Source organism: Eurypyga helias, unplaced genomic scaffold (genome assembly GCF_000690775.1).
Source record: "Eurypyga helias isolate BGI_N326 unplaced genomic scaffold, ASM69077v1 scaffold13304, whole genome shotgun sequence".
Classification (NCBI taxonomy): domain Eukaryota; kingdom Metazoa; phylum Chordata; class Aves; order Eurypygiformes; family Eurypygidae; genus Eurypyga; species Eurypyga helias.
The window spans coordinates 9,024-25,886 of NW_010247189.1; the positions used below are offsets into that span (position 1 = coordinate 9,024).

General features: G+C 39.0%; 1 protein-coding gene across 1 annotated transcript; it reads right to left on the minus strand.

Annotated features, from left to right (window-relative positions):
• Positions 1-15,804: 15,804 nt before the first annotated feature.
• On the minus strand, positions 15,805-16,563 carry PRR16 (proline rich 16; the record flags this gene model as incomplete). The annotated part of the gene is made up of 1 exon (XM_010150671.1): positions 15,805-16,563. A coding segment is annotated over one exon (759 nt), but the record flags the coding sequence as incomplete, so codon positions are not given.
• Between the last annotated feature and the right edge of the window lie 300 nt (positions 16,564-16,863).

Genomic DNA, 16,863 nt, shown 5'->3' on the forward strand with positions numbered 1-16,863 from the left:
AAAACATGAGAGCCCTGAGTTTTATCAGGTGAGTTTCTTGCCCAACCCGTTCAGCAGTTATCGATATGATTATCAGAATTTGAGTGAATTTCTTGTTGTGTTGATTGCAACTGTCATCCTTTTGTAGGTCAGTTTTTCACTACTATTTCTATTGTCAGTTTCTCAGAGGAGACGTTAGAATTACCAATGTAGTTAAAAATACCTTAACATGCTCTGTTCTGTGTCATAAAGAAACCAAAAATATTGCAGAATATTTTTTCTCCTTTTTTTTTTTATTCTCCCTTCCACCCCCCCCCCCCCCCCCCCAACCCCAAAATGAAATATTAAAAACAAACACACAAACAAACAAACAAAAAAACCTACACAACTTCCTGCTTCAACTTGGTAGGAGAAAAAGAAAAAGATCCCCCAAGTCTCTAGCAGAAAAACGTGGAGGGATTCCTTACTTGTGACAGATCCTCGGTAAGTCACTGATAACATGCTGAATTAATACTAATGAAACATTACTAACATATGGTGTTACTCAGTATTTATTATTATAAACTTTCTATTGATAACTCCATCAGACATAAACTGTTGTCCTAGTCTGACTAAGATTGGACCTGGCTGCACCTACGCTCTACCAGGAGTCTAGACAACAAATGAGTCCACTCTGAAGCTCATGACTCAATGGAGGGTCTTCCTTACTCTTTCGCATCTCTGGTCTCTGTGTGAATAATTTTAACTTGATTGTAACTCAACTTTCTTTTGTATGTTTCTTCCATGCAGTAACTAATAAGGTGAATCTTGCCATCAAACTTAGCGAACCTTGGTAAACCACTGTTAAATGTTGTTAAATTCCATTTAATTTACTGAACTCTGTCAAATTATGATTTTACCTCAATAAAACATATTTCTGCTTTTCTCTTTTGACTGATATACATTCCACTTATGCACAAAAGTGCCAAAAAGCAGAGACATGTAAGCATTAGGTGTCAACAAAACAAAACAAAACAAACAAAAAAACCCCTACTCTTTCCTCTTTCACAGACTGTCTCATTGACCGACTCACCAATTCTGAAGATAAACATTTTTTCAGACAGCTTCAGTAACCCATTTGGTTCATTGCTTCACTGCAAAAATATTTGCAGTTGACTTACTGTAGAGATGACACAAGAATGAGCAGCAAAGGTGGGTTAGGATGTTTTTCCAAAAAATAAGTGCAGGGTTATACGTATACTAAGCCACACCAGCACTGGGAATTGAAGACCATTTACTAATTCTGAGGCTGATTCCTATGCAGCCAACTAGCACTTCAGCTGCCAAAGGATTTGTCACTAGAGTTCACCTGGAGTATGCCTTTCTGCTGTAGATTTTACATACAGTTATAGAAAGATGGTTTGTTCCAAAATCATAATTGTAAAAGGTAAGAAGCACTTCCATATATATCCATAAAAGACATCAAACCCTTTCATTTCAATTCACCATACAAGTAGAAGCATTTCATTAACATTCTGCACAATTTGTACTGTTGTGCCCATTTATAAAAACAAAGTTTGACATTTTAATTTTCCATTGCTTCTGACATGCTTAACTGTTTTTTTTCATCTCTCTGTCAAGTACAAAATTGCACCTGCTGGAAAGATGAGAAAGCTGTATTTTTCATCTGTCTTTTAATGAAAGGTGTATCAGTTCTTTTAATGGGTAACAGGAAGCATTAGGGTAAATTACTTTGCCCTCCTACTTACCACTGTAGATCTTCAAAGTGATTTTCTCAGACTCAGTGTCTTATTTTAAGAGACTTCCAATTTTAATTTAAAAAATTCATAGTGTGCATTACTGACTAATTTTCCAAGTAAGTTGCTCCAGTAGCTACACACCTAACTCCAGACTGATTTTATTAACTTAGGCAAAGTACCTTGTGGTCTTATTATATTTATCAATCCTCTGCTGTTGGAAACCTTATTTCCACTGAATTAATAAATAAGCTTCCTTCTAAACATTTTATCTGTTAAGTTAAAGCAACATATATCCAGAAAATTTAAAGTTCCAGGAAAGCTTCAAGAGTACAAATGAACTGCTTTTTAATTTTTTCCCTTGTTTTTTAATTTGCATTATTTTTTCTGAAGATTCATTATAAGTACATTTTCCAAAAACAGCCTCATTAGATCTTGACACTCTTAAGACACTGCTTTTGCTGCTCACCTTGCTCATCAGGACCAGTAAATCTCTAAGAATCACTGATTCAACATGCAGCCACTAAAGGGAGCAAGTCTAACTCTACTTCACTACTGTAAAATCCAATTCTCTAGAGAGAGTGAATCCTCTTTCATACTGAAAGAGAAGAACTCTGTACTAAATACTTTCTTTGAAAGGCAGTTACAGAGAATGTTTGCCATCTGCAAATGTTTAATAACTGCCTGCTGTAGTAGCCACTCAGCATACATTTTTCATAGGACCATAGAGCATCTCAAGTTTTAAAAGACCCATAAGTATCATCAAGTCCAAATCCCTGCTCCTCGCAGAACTACCTAAAACTAAATTATATGTCTAAGAGCATCATCCAGATGCCTCTTGAACTCTGGAAGGTCTGGGGCCATGACTGCTTCCCTGGGGAGCCTGTTCCAGTGATCAATCACCTTCCCAGTGAAGAATATTTTCCTAATATTGCTACTACGTATCTTTGCTCCAAAGCCTACAGATTTTTTTGCATGACAGCTAAAACATGCCAAACCTTATTTTAATCTACTAACTTTGGTATTGCAATAGCCGTCATTTATGAATAACTTTCTCCTCAGAAGATGATCTCTGAACTAGTAAAGATGGTAAAAGATTGATGTTCACTCACTGGAAGAAGTATTTGTTGATCTAAACCAAGTGTTACACTGTCAGCTATCATACTACCACTGTGTAAAGATATCACTGTGAGTATACCATGACTCATGTAAGATAGCACCAACATATGTTTGGGTGATCATCTAAAAGATCCTGAAGAGGAACCATTCACACCTGTTCAGGGACATGACCCAGGCCAGTGCTCATGCTATGTCCACAATGGCTCATTTCTTTACGCCTCTGCAGCAAACTGATCCTCCATACCATCTATTATCTTTCAATGATCTTAATCACACTTTAATTGCGTCTTCTGTCATCACACATCAAGTAAAAATGCTGATGTGACTAAATACTTTTAGCAACATCTAATCAAGACCCTGCTTTCTGAAGCATGAGAATTATACAGTCCATCCTTAGGGACATGCATAGGCAAATGGGACACGGTCATAAAATCATAGTATAATTTAGGTTGGAAGGGACCTTTAAAGGTCATCTAGCCCAACCCCTGTGCAATGAGCAGGGACATCTTCAACTAGATCAAGTTGCTCAAAGGCCCGTCCAACCTGACCTTCAGGGTTTCTAGCCATGGGGCATCTACCACCTCTCTGAGCGACCTCTTCCAGTGTTTCACCATACTCAGCATAAAAAAAAATTCTTCCTTATCTTCCTTCGTCTTAATCTACCATCCTTTGATTCAAAACCATTACCCCTTTCCCTATCACCACAGGCCCTGCTAAAAATTCTGTCCCCATCTTTCTTAAAAGACCTCTTTAAATATTGAAAGGCTGCAGTAAGGTCTCCTAGGACCTTCTCGTTATGAGCACAACGCCTCCTGAAGCTGGAGTAAGAAGGTGTCGTCAATAGGCTCTCCTTGGTTTGGTGGCCTGTAGCAAACACCAACCATAAGGTCCCCTTTGTTGCCTCGGTCTCTTAATTCTTACACATAAGCTTTCAACCTGCTCATGGCTATTCTTCAGAGACAGCTCTTCACTCTATGCAATTCCTGACATAGAGAAGAACCCTTCCATCCCTCCCTCCTCACGTATCCCTTCTGAAGAGCTTGTAGTTATTGACAGCTGCACTTCAGTCATGGGATTCAGCCCACCAAGCACATCAGCTGTGTTGCCAGACGTGTCACCTTTTAAAGGAACAACCTTTAATTCCTTTGAGGTATTTCACTGGTGTTCTTTGTTGCTTCCTATTACCTCAGGAGCCTCTGGCTCATCTCCATAAGACGTCAAGTGTGGTCCAGTGTACACAACAAGCTCAGAGCAAGACGCTGAGGGTCTTTGCTAGCACCCTGTCCCTCTAACCTTGGCATATTGTCCCATGGCTTGACATGGGCGAGTGTGATATTATCCCCCCACTCCAGCATTAATAATTTTCTTAAGAAAAGTCTCGTTACTTCTGTAAGAAGCTTGCGTATGTCCAAGCTGAGAGACAAAAGGAGCAGACAGATAGGATTTGGCAGTGTCTGTGTTGCTTTTCCAGAATCTGTCACTCCAGCTGGGGAAGAATGGGCCGTGGGTAGCACCTTGTGCACCTGACACTGGCAACTTGACATGGACACCCAGAAACATGGACTAATTCAACTGAAATGTCACAAGGCCTACACATCTCCACCAGACCAAGGCTGTACATCTGAAAAGCTGCCTGGTAGATGCACATCAACTATAAACAACCAGGGAACAACAGCCAAATAAGCAACACCGATCCTAACGCAAAAACCCAGGGAAGTCAAGACATAACATCCATTTTCAGCTCCTCCAAGTTCTGTTGTCCAGGGTTGACCCCAGTATGTGCGGCTACCATGTATCGTGCAGTAAAACACAAACCTGTTATTTTTAACACGTTGTGAAGCTAAAATGTGTATTGTGCCCTGATGGCAAAATGTTTTTACATTGCCTTTACTTTTTCTTCTCACTTTTAACACCTACTCAGCAGCACTCAGTCTGTGTGTCCTCCAAACCACTTGATTTAGCCTCAATACCAATGAAAACTAAGCTTTAAAATCATTGTATGCATAGCTAAATGTGAGAAGTCTTTATCTCTTTGATAATCTTCTATTCCTTTAGGCCCCTCTAAATTAAAAATCTATTTTATTGGAGGACTGCACCCTATACAATCCGTACAGTTTTAATACATTCTTGTTCCTAAGTCAGCTAGAATAAATTAGCTTGATGGTGTCAGATATTTCCTGAATCTAGACTAGTAAATTCTCTAGAGGTAGAGACTGTCACTACCCATTTCTATCAGGAGTACTAAACACTTAGAGGTTAAAACTTGGACGAGTAGAAACCTTGCTGAATGAAAGAAACTCAGTATTTTTTCTCTTGCTTTTAAAAATAGCAGAATTAACATACTTTAAATACCAGATTCCTAGTTTCTGTTCAAGGGAAGTTCTAACCATGTTAAACCCTAACAATGAATAGATTTTAGGAGACATTTGTTTACCATGTATTTGGACATTTGGAGTGTACAAAGCTTGCTTTCCTACATTTAACTGCTTAGCATGAGCCACACGTTGAATATTACAGCTCTTTGGAAACAGATGAAAAAAAGAAAAAAAAGGTGTGATTTCCAATACAAAAAGAAAATCACAATTCCAAATCTGCATACAATGTCCTGTTAACATCCACTGGTGAAATAAGGGCTGATATGAGAGCAGCAAGCAATCCTATGCTCCACTAAAGAAACACATAAGACAGTTCTAAAATTTGCAGTAGTCATTGTGTAAGATTTTCTTGTCCCTGACATATGTTGCCTGAAAGACTTGACTAGACACAAACTAGGAATAGGAGTATTTGTACTGTCAGGTAATTATAGCATTTTTATTGAAGTTTTATTTCACTTCAGAACAATAGAGGTAGTAAAAAAAAAAAAAAGAAAACAAATATACCATTAACATTGTTTCAGGAAAGAAGCAAGAAGCATTTTATTTCCATCTTTTGATAGACTTACTACTATGATCTACATATCCAGACGTCCTGAGTCACCAATACCTTGGTGGGAAGTTGAGAGCCCCAGGGCACCTCAGCCTGTTAGCCTTCAGGCTAAAATCAGATGTGGGAAGGCCAGGCCATTTCTGACAAGAAACTATATAGTTTTCTGATGGAAGGCTTTTGATGTTGCTTGAAGAAATGATAAAAAGTACCCACTGTCTTCTCTCTTCCCATATTCAAGCATGAAGGATGGTGTCAGAATCTTTACTCTGAACATTTAGGATGGAAAACACTGATCATAAAGCTGTGAATATTTTCATCTGTGACAGACACATCAGGGAGCCCCTCAATCTGTGAAATACAACACCTTTACTTTGTGACAACCACGAAGACCTCAGTTTCAATCATCTCCTTATGAGTAAACTCAATGATAAACAGCACAGAGAGTCAAACTGACTGTCTGGTATCAACATACGCATGCTAAAGCAGGGAAAATAAATTGTTTTCTCTCTTGTTCAGTTCTTAGCACTGACTGTTGATGACTGGCATATTTGCAATTTAAAGTGAACTGAGAGTATCTCAATACCCTTTATAAGCATTTAATGTAACATCTACTATATTTTAGCAATATCGATCACATTAAATAAAGTTAAATACTTAGAAGCAAACTATCCTATTCTTACACTACTCTACATTTGGAGAGAAAGAAAAAGAGCAGAAGTGAAGAACCTAATGAAGGGTACAAAAAGCCAAACTTTCAAACAACCCAAACACTATATAATTCTGGTAGAATTAAACTCTTGAGTGAGCAAATTGTGTGGTTTGTATTGTCTGTAGCGTACTGAGGCATTGTTACTACATGGAACCGCAGACGTGCCTGGACATACATGGGACACTGAGGTATAATGTCCTTTTTATCTGATTTAGTATCTGGTCTAGAAATGCTGCAATGCTAGGAACACTGTCCCTCCACAAAGAAGTTTGTCATCACCTCCCAGTGCTCCTGAGCAGTGTGTCTATGCATCATACCTTCTTTCATGCTATATCTAAAGGACAAGTCCCAGAGATATTAAAGTCTTACTATCTCATTAGACACCTTTTAAATTTATAATTTTCCTGTCCCACAGCAGAGGATTTAAAGCACTTAAGCACATTTTTATTTATTTTTTAAATATTCTTAAATCTTAGGTTTTCTATGCATTCACTAATGGGTTCTACTTTCATTTGACAGCTAATAATAAAGGATCCCTCTACTGCTAATTATAAAAGTCCTACTGAATGCCAATAGCCTTCTGTATTATTTCTCTATCTTCAATTCTAGCACAGGAATTTATTTTTAATGACCATCATTACTTTTCAGTTATATCCTAAACAGCAAAACTGACTTTTATTACTTTACTTAGTGAGCTCAAAAGATGGAAGCATTTAAGTACTTTCCTGTCTGTGTAATGTAGTACAAGTCAAGGTATCAGCAGATTTATTTATGAACATTCTTCAAAACCTCTGCACTTTAAAACTTCTGGAGTAAATGGAGGCAGCTTTCAAACAGAGGTGAATTTTGCAGTTTCCAGCATAGCCAGAATGGCCTGGCCCTATTATTTCTTATTCTGCCTGTGCTATACCCACTGCTCCCACTGTGGTAGACTCATTTCACAAACATATGCATGTCCCATGCTTTAAATAGATAATTTTAAAAAGCCTCTCTTTACTACAGCTATTGAAGGGCCAATACTGTCTTACAATACATAATAAAAGAAGGAAAGCAAGCAAACCAAAAATCACTTTACCTGTTCAGTTTTGGCCCTGATTCAACTAGATGGTTTAACACCACCATATGAGATACGGATAAACTTAGAAGTTGTCTCCAGTCCATTTCCTTTATACATTTCATCAATACAGAGAATTGTACTGCTGTTGAATATGAAAGAAGTGCATTTTCATCTGTAACAATTACTAGCTAGTAGTGTAAGTGCCTGCCTTCACATGTGTCTTGTTATACGGTATTGAGAAATAACTGCTATATAGGTTTCTCAAACTAGTACATACTTGATATTGTGAGAATCAGCAAGTTTTTCCTTTTGCTTTGTATTATCTTCAGTGAATCAGTATTTCCTAATATCAAATATTTGGAAATCTAACATTTACCAAAGTAAATGTCACTGTGGAATGTGTATTATAAAAAAGGAAGAAACCTGAACATACAGACATATAAATAACTTTTTATGTAGTACCAGAAAGATTCTGCAACCAGTATTTTTCCAGTGGGTGTGAGGCAAGTACACTAGCTTTGCTTCAAAAATCAGCTTCCACTAGTGTTGGGTGTAGTCCACCTTAACGATTGCTAAACACAATGTTTTGTCTCACATGGGTCTGAAGCCCCTAATTAACATTATAAAGTTGAACCATCTAACCATGTTGAAATTGTGACACTGAAGGAAAAGAGTCATCCTTTAAAATTATAGTATGTTAGTTAGTCCTTGGTGATAGAATGTAATGAAATAAGAGAACTGTAAAAGCTTTTAGGATGGAAAAGACCTTTAAGATCTTTTCCATGTCCCTAAGCACCTTGTCCACATGTCTCTTAAATACCTCTGGTGATGGTGACTCAACCACCTCCTTGGGCATCCTGTTCCAATGCATGACAACCATTTTGATGAAGAAATTTTCCTAATATCCAATGGAAACCTCCCCTGGTGCAACTTGAGACCATTTCCTCTTGCCCTATCGCTTGTCACTTTGATAGGGAATAGTATATTTCAGATAAAATTATTAAATGTAAGAATGAAATATGTATTATTATAAACTGCTTAAAATCCTTTATAAAGTCCCAGACCAGGGCCGTGTAGACCAGTAATAACCATTAACCAGAACTCTATTCAAAGAATAAGTCCCCGACTAGTTACTATTGTTAAGCTGTTGGGTAAGGATGATTTACTGTCCTGACACTCACGGATACATTGTGAAGGGGCCTTGAAGCATGTTAAAGCTGTTTGACTCATACAGTCATAGAATGGTTTGGGTTGGAAGGGACTTTAAAGATCATCTAGGGTCATAAAAGCAGCCCTTCCACTCAATTTACAGACAAAATGCGCATGATAGGAAAAGGGTAGGATTAAGATAATTGGTTACGGGAATTGATATGACTACGGATGAGAATCTGTTTACTATGCAACATTATGGGTAATGGGTTTACATTGAAAGCAGGTAGATTTAAATTAGATATCAGGAAGAAATTCTTCCCAGAGAGGGTGGGGAGGCACTGGGACAGGTTGCCCAGAGTAGGTGGGGATGCCCCATCCCTGGAAGTGTTCAAGGCCAGGCTGGATGAGGCTTGGAGCAACCTGGTCTAGTGGAAGGTGTCCCTGCCTCATGGCAGGGGGGTTGGAACTAGATGGGCTTTAAGGTTCCTTCCAACCCAAACCATTCTATGATTCTACGATTCTATTATATCCAATATAATCAGCATGTTACACGAGTCAGGTGTGAGTTGGTGAGATGACTCCCCTCCGCACCCGCCCATAATAAAGAATGCCTGCTTCTTAATACTGCTTTAGAGTTATGGAGGGCTTTTTTCCCGGTTTTTGGTGACAACTTGGGAGAACAGACCAACCCTCAGCTCTCTGCAACTTCCTTTCAGGGAGTTGTAGAGAGCAATAAGGTCTCCCCTGAGACTCATCTTCTCCACGCTGAACACCCCCAGTTTGCTCAGCTGCTCCTCACAGGGCTTGTTCTCCTCTCCAGCCTGAGGGTCCACTCAATTCCCTTGTGCAGATCATTAATAAAAACATAAACAGGACTGGCCCCAGCACTGATCCTTGGGGAACAGCACTTATGATCAGCCCCCAACTAGATTTAACTCTGTTCACCACCAATCCTTGGGCCCGGCCATCCAGCCAGTGTTTTACCCAGCCAAAAGTACACCCATGCAAGCCATGAGCAGCCAGTTTCTCCAGGAGAATGTTGTGGGAAATGGTGTCAAAGGCCCTATTAAAGTCCAGATAAACAGCATCCACTTCCCTTCCCTCACCTGCTACATAGGTCATCTTGTCCTAGAAGGAGATCATGTCACTCAGGCAGGACCTACCTTTAAAAACCCACACTGACTGAGCCTGATCACCTGGTGTCCTGTACATCCTGCATGAAGGCACTCAAGATGATCTGCTCCATAACCTTCCCCTGTACCGAGGTCAGACTGACAGGCCTGTAGTTCCCCGGATCCTCCTTCCATTGCTTCTTGTATATGGGCGTCACATTTGCTAACCTAATTTGTGATTTGTATCTCCAGTACACATTCATCACTGTATTTGCAAAAAATGAAAAACAAAATACTCTGTAGGCATTAGAGATTTATAGAAAAGACATTATCATCATGTTCTGTTTCTTACATGCTAATTTATTCAGGAAGGAGACTGACATGCATTAATAACTTTTACTTAGCAAAGTCAACATTGAACTGGAAAGGAAATAAACACTTCTATGAAATATTCTGCTGGTGACTGGCTTTTATCTTGCTCTCTTATGCTTAAAGTGATTAAAGATTAAGTTTAAAGTAATGAAAATAACCTTACTTAAAGAAAAACAAGCTCTGAGATTAATGCAGTCATTATCATGCAATCACTGCTGAAGAATATACTTAAACATATTTGTTGAAAGTTCTTTTTTTTTCATAATTTACCTATTGTTTTACCCTTCTTATGTAAATTATTTTTTTCCATTATTGCTTGCAAGACTGCAACAGAAGTCAGTCAAAAGATCAAGCAAACAACAGAAAGGGTCAGAACTGAGATCACAAAATTCTTATAAAAATATGATGTCTTATTATGAAAATAATTTACAACCAACTGTGAAGCAGACTGCACTCAGTTCCCTAAAGAGTCTTAGCATATACATAAAATATTTCAGGATGAAAGAAAAAATAACTTCTCTCGAAGAGAAGACACAGCAATTTCTAGAGCTCTGCTTTATATCTTCCCCAAGCAAGGCAGCAGAATAGTCCTGGTCTTACTCACTGTTCGAAGCACTGCAGTTGCCTGGCTATCAGATGCAATTTATGTTCTACTTCTTTTACTGGATCAAACCTGATTTTTTTCTCATCTATCTATAAAAAACATTTTCACACCAGAAAAGATACACAGTCCCGCAATAACAAAAACAGTCCTACAAAATATTAAATTTTCCTCTAGTTCCTTTTGGTCATACTTGCATGACAGAGTCTCACCTTATTTTTATAAACTGACAGGATACTGAGTATCTCAACAATAAGAAAACTCTGTCTTAAAACATACAAAGATTCAGCATCCCAAAAGACCGGGAAACCAAGATACAGCCATGGTCCCACCTGCTTACAACACTGAAATAATGCAGCTGATGGATACAGTGCACGGTGCAATTCCTTAACAAAATCCTACAACCACATAGTAACACGTGGACCTCGCCATACATGATCCAGTGTGAAAAACCAGAACACTAGTGGACTTGTATGTGTTGACAAGAGCACAGGCCACTCTCCTGTAGCAGGATACTTGGTCCCTTTATCACAGTGGCTCCAGCCTCAGCTAACGAGAGCTATTTGACCAACATGAGGTAGTCAGATGTCAAATCATATAAGATCAGGAATTAATGGTAATTGCACATATTCCCCAGAGCTATCTGGAGATGGTGTACTACATATACCTTGTCAAGTTTATGACTGAGGGCTCTCTGGGGCTCTTCTCCACCACAAAACAGGCCAGTGAGATAGAATCCCTGCTAGTTTTTCCCATTTAAAACCCATCACCACGTAACTGCTACCAAAGATGAGGCTGTACTGCAGGTTATACGCACGGCAGTACAGCGTGCTGAGGCAGTAGCGCCAGCGCTGCCGCTGCTGCTTCAGTTATGAACTGCAGAGTCTGTGCTAACAGAGTCAGAAACACTGGGCTGCAGCGTCTAACTACTGCATGCTATGTACCACACGCTGCCCTACAAAACAGAGTGTGGTTATTCAAAAGGTGCCGAGTACTTTTCAGATTAAGTATTCTGAACACTGTGCTTACCATGGCTTACCACAGACACTTCTTCTACCGCATGCCTTTGTGCATATCTCACTTACAAGACCTTACTGCAGCTCTAAGTCTGATTCTTTTGTCATTATTACTAGTTTGAAGAGTGGATAAGTATTTTGCTTCTACACACAAACACACACACACTCTACAAAAGCATGGATCACAGTGTATATATAACCTGGGAATGAGAAATGCTGCCTCTGCAAAAATATGTGCCCAACAGTCATGCCTACTTTAAGAATAAATCAGATGACTGATGTAGCAACCACCGCATGATTTTATCTCCACATGTAAAATTCCTGTTTGTTGTATCATTGAAATGAAAGCCGTAATTAGAACCTGGAAACAAAGACATCTGAGCAGGTTCAGAGGGCATATCCAACTCCCTATGGTAATTAAAGAATCTGCTTTGCATTCTATTTGCTTCAAAACGAATAATCAAGTTATCTGAAGGAAGTTAACAAGAGTTGTAGTCTAACTCACTTGTTTCATATACCATTTTAAATAAAATACTTAAATTAATAATTAAAAATGAGGATGAAGATTTGGAATGTTTTCTTGTTTCTATGAACAATGGACAACATGACGAAAGGTGTGAAAACTCCAGAAGACAAGAAAGAAGGAAGAACGGTGACTTTTACTGTGATAAAAAGTTTCACAGTCTTTTTGAAGATGCTTACCTTATGTCCTTAAAAATGGTTGTTACTGGATTTTTTTCTCCTAGTGTTCCTTTCTTACAAAGCATCCACATGCCAGTTTGTATTAATCAATGCAATTACCATAAATTAAGCAATTTTCATTGCTTATTTCCATTTTCCTAAGCTAGTCCCTTCATTAAATGGATAGAAACCATGTTCTCCTTCTATTTGCTCTTGAGAAGTCTAGATCTGGACAATTCAGACTTCAAAATACCTTTGGGGAATCAAAACTGAACAGCAGTCTAAAATTATGTCAGATGTTAAGTTAAAGCTCTGAGTACTGTTACTGGCCTTCCCAGTTATTAACATCTTTGCAAAACACTAGATATAATCTCAAATATATTATATTTACATTTCAAAGGCCAACAACTCCTGTCCGGTTCTGGTTAGTCCACTGTTTTCTTCATTAAGGTGAGAAACATGCCATGATGTAGGTGTTCAAAAACGCTTCACAGAGATTACATTCCTAATATAAATGAAAAAACCACTGCTGGCTGAATATAGTGTTGCATTCTTTCTCATGCTATTTTTATTGGAAGTTTCCACACAGGACTGCTAAGCTTAAAGTTAACTGTTTCCCCTGCTTTGCAAGTTTACCTGTTTTAACTTGAATTTTATACTGTCATTAAAAAATACCTTACAACAGGACACAGGCCAGAAATGTTGTCATTGAAACAGAAGAATTGATTCAACGTTTATAGCGTGATTTAACAGAGACTTGGAACACTTTGGTGCATAAAAGAAAGCCTGGGTTAGAAAATTTGCAGAAAAAAAAATTATTTCTTTCACATTTGGAAAGTGCATTTCTGGCCGAAAGCACTATTGCATCTGAAAAGCTGCATAACACTTCCCCCCCATGAAAACGTACAAGGAGAGGCAGTAGCTTGTGAAAGGGTACCCAGGAGGCATAAGAAAATAAACAAGTGCCTCTGAAAGAGAGGACAAAGTTGAGATGGAAGATGTTGCATAACAAAACTGAACATGAAATGCTGGAAGTCAGATGACACTTAAAGATTACAGAGCTGAGATTTGTAAACTGCAACAAAACCGAAATTCGCATGTATATCAATGCACATCCATACAGTACAGCATCTAATTTGGAGGTTGTAACCTGTTCATAAGACTCCGACCAGCCCAGGGACAGAACCCAGAGGAGTAATACTGTGCTCTGATATCAGAGGTGAGTTTATACTGGAAAAACTGAGCCAATTGAGGTAAAAAGGGCAGCGGACTGTGCTTCCTAAAATTGCTCAATGTTATTTCTCTAATATAAGATGAAACATAAATATTTGATAGAAAATACTAAAAGTTTAATTTGCACGATCCTATAATTTCTTGTATACAGTGGCCCTTTTAAGAAGGAAAAAATAATAAACTAGCTTATCACAGTTGGTAAATGGGCTTCACAGTTGTGATAAAGTCTAACAGACAGCAAATTTTTATTTAAAAGAAAAAAAATCTGTAGATATGCAATGTGGTTATGTCCACACATTGTTCCAGTGAAGTTAAATGTAATTTTCAATGTGTGAGCACGGGAGGTGCAGTGGAGTCCCAGGGCGTGTGCAGAATCCACCTGACAGAAACTTCATGTGGGCAGCAGAGACCTCGTACACGTGCAGAATGGGTTACTGCCTGTGGATGAACACGTTAGGACTTCCCTTGGCAACAGCTCGCTTGAGATTAAGTACAGTCAAACAATACAAAATGTAAAGTGCATCATGAAAAGCACATGCAGAGCATTTGGGGAAAGTGTGATTAAGCATTTAAGACGATTTCCTTGCTTTGCCACTTTTATGCAGGGAATAAAACATGGAGCTTTAAACCCTAAATGTGTATTTGCACAAAATGCAATCTTTGTTTCTGCAAAGGTTTTGAAAGAGTAGTTATCTGCTAGAATTTTTGTTATGATTATTCTTATTATTTTTGTTTAAATACTATAAATGTACTATAACGTGTATACAGGGAAATGGCTTGAAGATTTGTTTTCAGTTTAATACCTACTACTGCATGTAAATGGAAATTTTAATTAAAAATCTGTTTTGTCTGGTTTTCTCTGTTTTGCCATACAGTACGTTTTACGTTACAGCTGAAAAAAGCATATTGCTTTTGTATAGCATCTGCTGTTGGGCCATTTGAGATTAATTTGGCACAACTTTTGTAAATAACAGATTTATTATCAGATTTTCTTCACTGATTGGATGTTTTTTAACTCTAGGTCCCAACAATTCTCTTTCTGAGAACAAAAGAATGTTCTTTCATAAAATAATCAAAAGCACTGAGGACTTTCTTTCAACTAGTAAGAATATTAATTGGGTTCACCATCAAAATGTGATAACATGTAAAATATCTTGTTTTGCATGTTAATGCTTCGTAATTGCGCAGAGCTTTTCAACTTCAAAGCTCTTTACATGAATTAAGAAGATGTCCCTGAAGGCCTTAGGCAAAATTTTCTTTGCCTTCAAATAAGATTTGCACCAGACAAAAGCTTTGTGAAAAATGCAGGACTGTGCTTTGTTGTTTTAATCTACTGCCATCGCACGTGAGAAAAAATATGATTACAATTTTGCAGATGAAGCAGTGGAAATAGATGGGAAGTGAATGGGACTATCCCTGCTCATCTGAAAACTCTGTACTTCACCTTGGCTGTGGCACACTGAGCAAATGACAAACAAAGCGCGAGATAATTCAATTTTCCAAAGCCATGTCAACATACCTTTCAATTATTCCTTTACTTCCCCACCAAAGATCAAACTGCCTAAAAGTCCGATGATTGGCCTCTATTGTACCACTCCACGCACAATACCTTTGCTCAAGCAGCCAGGCAGAGAAAAATGCGTTTGCTAGAATTCAGTCAAAAGCTATTATCTGGTACTCCACTTTGCTTCATCAAATGACATTTTAAAATGTACTTGCTAGAAGTTTCCCAAAGCCCAGGAGCAATGGTTATTCCCTTATGTCAGACAGATCAAAATCCATCACAAATCTCTACCTGGTATTTTCAAACTGAACTGTATTTTCACCGTCTTTTAAACCGCACTACAGACAGGAAACTGCACAGACATTTACAACCTAAGAACTAAAGCATGAGTATTTTTTCAGCATCCTTTGCCATAATAACATTATTCGGTGAGTACGACTAAAAATTAACAAGCATTCCTCTTTGTACTTACCATGTGATTTTTATGCCACTTCACTGGACACAGGGAGTAATACATTGGGTCTTTTTATTGCTCAAGTAGAAAGTGCTCATTACGTATTTATGTTCATATATAGGAAAAAACAAAGAGTTGTTTCAAGTGGCATACATCACACTGTTGTGGTGGTTGATTTCCTCAAGATGGTCTTCTGGGGTTTTGGTGCGGATTGTGGAGGCACAGTCGCAGGTCTTGGAGGAGGAAAGCTATTACTGGGACTTATCCCCACTCCCCCATTTTCCAGAGGAAATGGAGGCAGCGGAGGTGGAGGGGGTGGCAGAGGAGGGCATTGGTGTGGCAGCTTTCCCACAGCACGAGCAGGTTCACTGTGCAAGTGCACCTCCCTGTTTTTAATGTTATACCGAACATCGCAGTCGGGACAATAGCCGTGGTACTGCACTTTTTCACTAAATCGTACCCGTTCCCTTGCTCCCGGCTGAGGACACCGCTCTTTCTCAGGTCTGTGCATCAGAGGCTGCATCGCAACTTTCTCCAAATTACTGTTCGGTATACAGCATATATCTCCGTTTGGGATGCGGTTGGGCCCGACTGGCAAGCCCCCATTTCGCAGCAGAGTACCATTAGTCTTGAGAGGGTTGGCTGAAGGAGGCAGCCTCGGTGGCTCGTCGCACTTGACAGGCGTCAGTCGCGGTGGAGGCGGGGGCGGATTGGGCTTCCGCAGCACGGTGAGGATAGCGGAGGGGTGCGCGGGCGTCTTGATGAGCGGTGCACTGCCCCGCACCTTGACTTTCTCCAAGCTGGAAGCCGTTGTGCTGCTGGAGCTGCTGTTGAGTGTGTCCGTTTTGGAACTGTCTGTCATCTCATCCTCCAGCTGCAGGTCAGATGTAAGTGTGTCAATCTGGTCAACCACCTGCACAACAGCCAGAGCGAAAACAGTGAGAAAAGCTTGTCCCACTAAAGGCACAAAAAACCGAAAGCACTCTCCACTACCAATTTTTGTCCTTCCCAGAACTGTGGCATTGATTTATTTTTCTTGCCAACATAATAAAATAGTCATAGTAACAACGACGACAATAATAATAACAACAACAATAGGGATGGCTAGTTTGCTAGCTCATCACCTTAATACAAAAGAAATATAACTTGAAACACTCTGGAATGAAATTCCGTTTCTTTCCCTCTAGGGTTTACTCGGCAATAACATTGTAAG